Source organism: Euphorbia lathyris, chromosome 3 (assembly GCF_963576675.1).
Source record: "Euphorbia lathyris chromosome 3, ddEupLath1.1, whole genome shotgun sequence".
Taxonomy (NCBI): Eukaryota; Viridiplantae; Streptophyta; class Magnoliopsida; order Malpighiales; family Euphorbiaceae; genus Euphorbia; species Euphorbia lathyris.
This window is the reverse complement of record NC_088912.1, coordinates 106,045,295-106,048,691: the sequence shown is the minus strand read 5'-3', so window position 1 is coordinate 106,048,691 and position 3,397 is coordinate 106,045,295. Positions and strand designations below refer to the sequence as shown.

The 3,397-nt window shown below is 32.0% G+C and overlaps 1 protein-coding gene across 1 annotated transcript; it reads left to right on the top strand.

Annotated features, from left to right (window-relative positions):
* Positions 1 to 354: 354 nt before the first annotated feature.
* On the top strand, positions 355 to 1,050 carry LOC136222842 (THO complex subunit 4D-like). The gene has a single exon (XM_066010542.1). The coding sequence runs from the start codon at positions 355 to 357 to the stop codon at positions 1,048 to 1,050; it is 696 nt and encodes a 231-aa protein (XP_065866614.1).
* The last annotated feature ends 2,347 nt before the right edge of the window (positions 1,051 to 3,397 follow it).

Sequence of the window (3,397 nt, the reverse complement as noted above, 5' to 3'; positions counted from 1 at the left end):
TCGGAATCAAATCTCATTTAGATTGAATTTCCTACGCTACTTCCCATATATATTAATATCCTTATTATTAGACATGGTTAATTAGAGAAATTATTCTAATTTCAGTAAATCATGCATTCTAATTAATTAGATAATGCAATTAGGCAAGCTCTATCCTTAAATTTTGTAGTTTTCTCAGCAAATCACAATAATTTCCTTTTTCTCTTTAGAAAAATCTCCAAAAATTTATTATTCCCTTTCTCTCTTCTCCCCATTCCAGATGAATCCGCAATCCTGAGACCCTAATTGCGCCTCTCTTCTCTATATATAATTAGATCTTTGTCCCATAGTTTACCTAGACCGACATCTCTCAATATGTCTCTCTATCACGTAATAGAGAATAGAAGAGGGAGAGCTGGGTCTTTCCAAGGTGGAAGAATGTCAGGAGCTGTGCCTAAAATAGGCAAGCCTCCTCGCAGAATCAGTGAAGATAGTATTAGAGCTGCTGTTGGGATCACCACAGGAACCAAGATATATGTATCTAACTTGGATTATGGAGTATCCAGTGAAGATATAAGGGAGCTCTTCTCTGAGGTCGGAGATCTAAAAAGTTGTGATGTTCACTATGATGAAAGTGGTCGCTCTAGTGGCTCAGGTGAAGCGGTTTATAAAAGAAGAAATGATGCATTTGCGGCTGTGGAGAAATATAACAATGTTATATTAGATGGAAAACCAATGAAGGTAGAAATGGTTGGTGCCATTGCAGAAATGCCTCTCTCAGCTAGAGTTAATGTAAGTGGAGTACATGGAAGGATGAACAGGACAGTTTTTATGACATCTGGAAGAGGCTTGGCTACTACTAGTAATCATCGCGGAGGTCCAAGCCGTGGTGGGGGTATGAGAAATGGCGGAGGCCGTGGAGGAGGAGATGGGCGAGGACGTGGACCAAGAGGAGGGCGAGGGCGTGGAGGAGGCCGAGGACGAGGAGGAGGGCAAGGGAAGAAGACAGCAGAAGAGCTAGACAAGGAATTAGAGAAGTACCATGCTGATGCTCAACCAATGGAAACCTAAGTAAGCTGTGTTTTTAGCTGAGTAGGAAAAATAATATGTGCTGGGTGGGTAGGCTTTATATAAATGAACATGTTGGTTGGTTTCTTTAAGGAGTGTTTTAAATATATTGATTTGAATTATGTTGATTTATTTTATGGATTCAAGATTACATTCCGAATTTGGTTTATTTTAGTTTGAAATAGTGTACAGTGGTGAATACTAGATTATTCAGTTGGGGTCGATTTTACATGTGGTTTGTAATAGATTTTTTTTTCAAATTTTTTTAGTATATATATATATATATATATATGTGTGTGTTATAATTCGAGTGGTCAAGAATCATTTTTTAAGTATCAATATAAAACTTTTCAAAATTATGTTATATTGTGTTTAAGATTCTTAACATGTGAAAAAAAATTGTGTCTAATAGAAAAAATCGGATTGAATTCAATGAGGGTCTAACACGCAAAAAAAAAAAAATTTAGGATTTTGGATTTAGAGAGAGCCTAACAGGACATGACCAACTTTGAGGTGCTAATTCAGAACCCAATTATTATTTCTTAGAAATGAGCCAGAACCACCACAACCTCAAATTTCGTGGAGACGGGAGGGCTGAAACTACTTATGGTCATTATATAGTGGTTCGGGCGGCCGGAGAGGCCTGGACCCTTGACTCCGCCCCTAATCGTGTATATAATATACGAGATTCTTAACGTATTCAAATTTAAGTGTTTATCCACATATATAACATACATACGAAAAATAGAATGAATTTCAATAAAAAAAATATCTTAAACATATCATGGCTTAATCAAACCACATTGATTCAACTAAATTTTATTTGAAGGGAATAATTCGATTTGAAGTAAAAATATATTTTTTTTGGTTTATACTCATGTATATATGACATGGTATACAACATTATTAACTTTATTAACATTTTAAATTTATCCGCATATATAGCATGTTATATTCATATACTCTTTCTGTTTCATATTACATGTCGTTTTAGAAAGTTGCATAGAAATTAATGATATTAGAGAAAAGACATTGTTATCCATTATTTATTTATTCTATAATAAGTCTATTATTCTAATTAGTTTTCATAAACCCACGTTTTATAGCAGGAAAAAGACGACTTAACATGTACTGATCGTATAGAATGATATGTATTATGAAACAAAGAGTATTTTAGATATATTATAGATAATAGATTTATTTTAGTCATGAAAATATATATGGTAAAACAAAGTAAGATTAATCTTAACATATATGAAAAATATTACCCTAAATAAAATCAAACCTGTATTAATTATTTTTTTAATTGGAAACAAAAGTTTAATTGTTTCTTATTAGAATTAAGGATGTTAACTGATACTCCTCCACTGGTATCCGACAATACTCGATCTTAGCGGGATTACATGTAACTTTTATAAAGGGTAAGAGACGGATATGAGCTCAAAAAAATTAATCATGACGGGTATGTAACGAGTATGGGAATACCCCTCAGGTAAGGGTACCAGGAATTTAAATAGGAGGAGTACGAGATTCATGAAGTATACTCGTTAGGAGAATGAGACGGATACGAATAATAAAAAATAACGGGTAAAAGTTTGAGATTGATACTACATACATACGCATACCTTATTGCCATCCCAAAATAGACTGAATATATGAAACAAAAAAATAATATATTAATTGTTTATATATGAAACAAAATTGTAATTGTTTTTTACAAATTAATTGAATATGGAAACTTTATTGATTTTGAGGTAGGAAATTAATAAATTACCTTAAATAAAATTCAGAATTAAGAAATAAACACAAATTAAGGATGTAAATGAGCAAAATAAATTCCTAATACTTTAATATACATGTATATTCAAAATTAATTTACATTACCTAAATTAATATAATAGGAATAAAATTGAAATTAATAGAAACTAAATATATGTAAAGAACGGCTATAGTGCATTAAAATGAAAGAAATGGGCTTGAACCTATTTAAATGGACTTGTTGGGCTGAAATTGATAATGGGATAAAGTGAGAGGGTAAATTAAGGCAAAATTAAAATAATTTGGGGAAATTGAAATAAAGAAATAATATCGGGTGAAATTGTAAAATGAGAAGGACTTAATTGAAACTAATTACACCAGTGAGGGGCGGACAGAAGTAAACAGAAAGATGGAGCTAGAATTAAAGCAAATGGAATAATGGAGGTAAAAATGTTATTTCTATTTGGGAGGTTGATCTAAATCTAATCGGATGGTTGTGATTAAAGGTTTGTTTTAAGGGGATATAAAAAGCCTCGTATTGATTCACAAATGGAAATTTTTATTGAAAATTTGTCTAATTATATTTCTTCTT

Bases quoted from the DNA above. Each gene is read 5' to 3' on its own strand.
- LOC136222842 (XM_066010542.1), top strand. From the start codon at position 355: ATGTCTCTCTATCACGTAATAGAGAATAGAAGAGGGAGAGCTGGGTCT.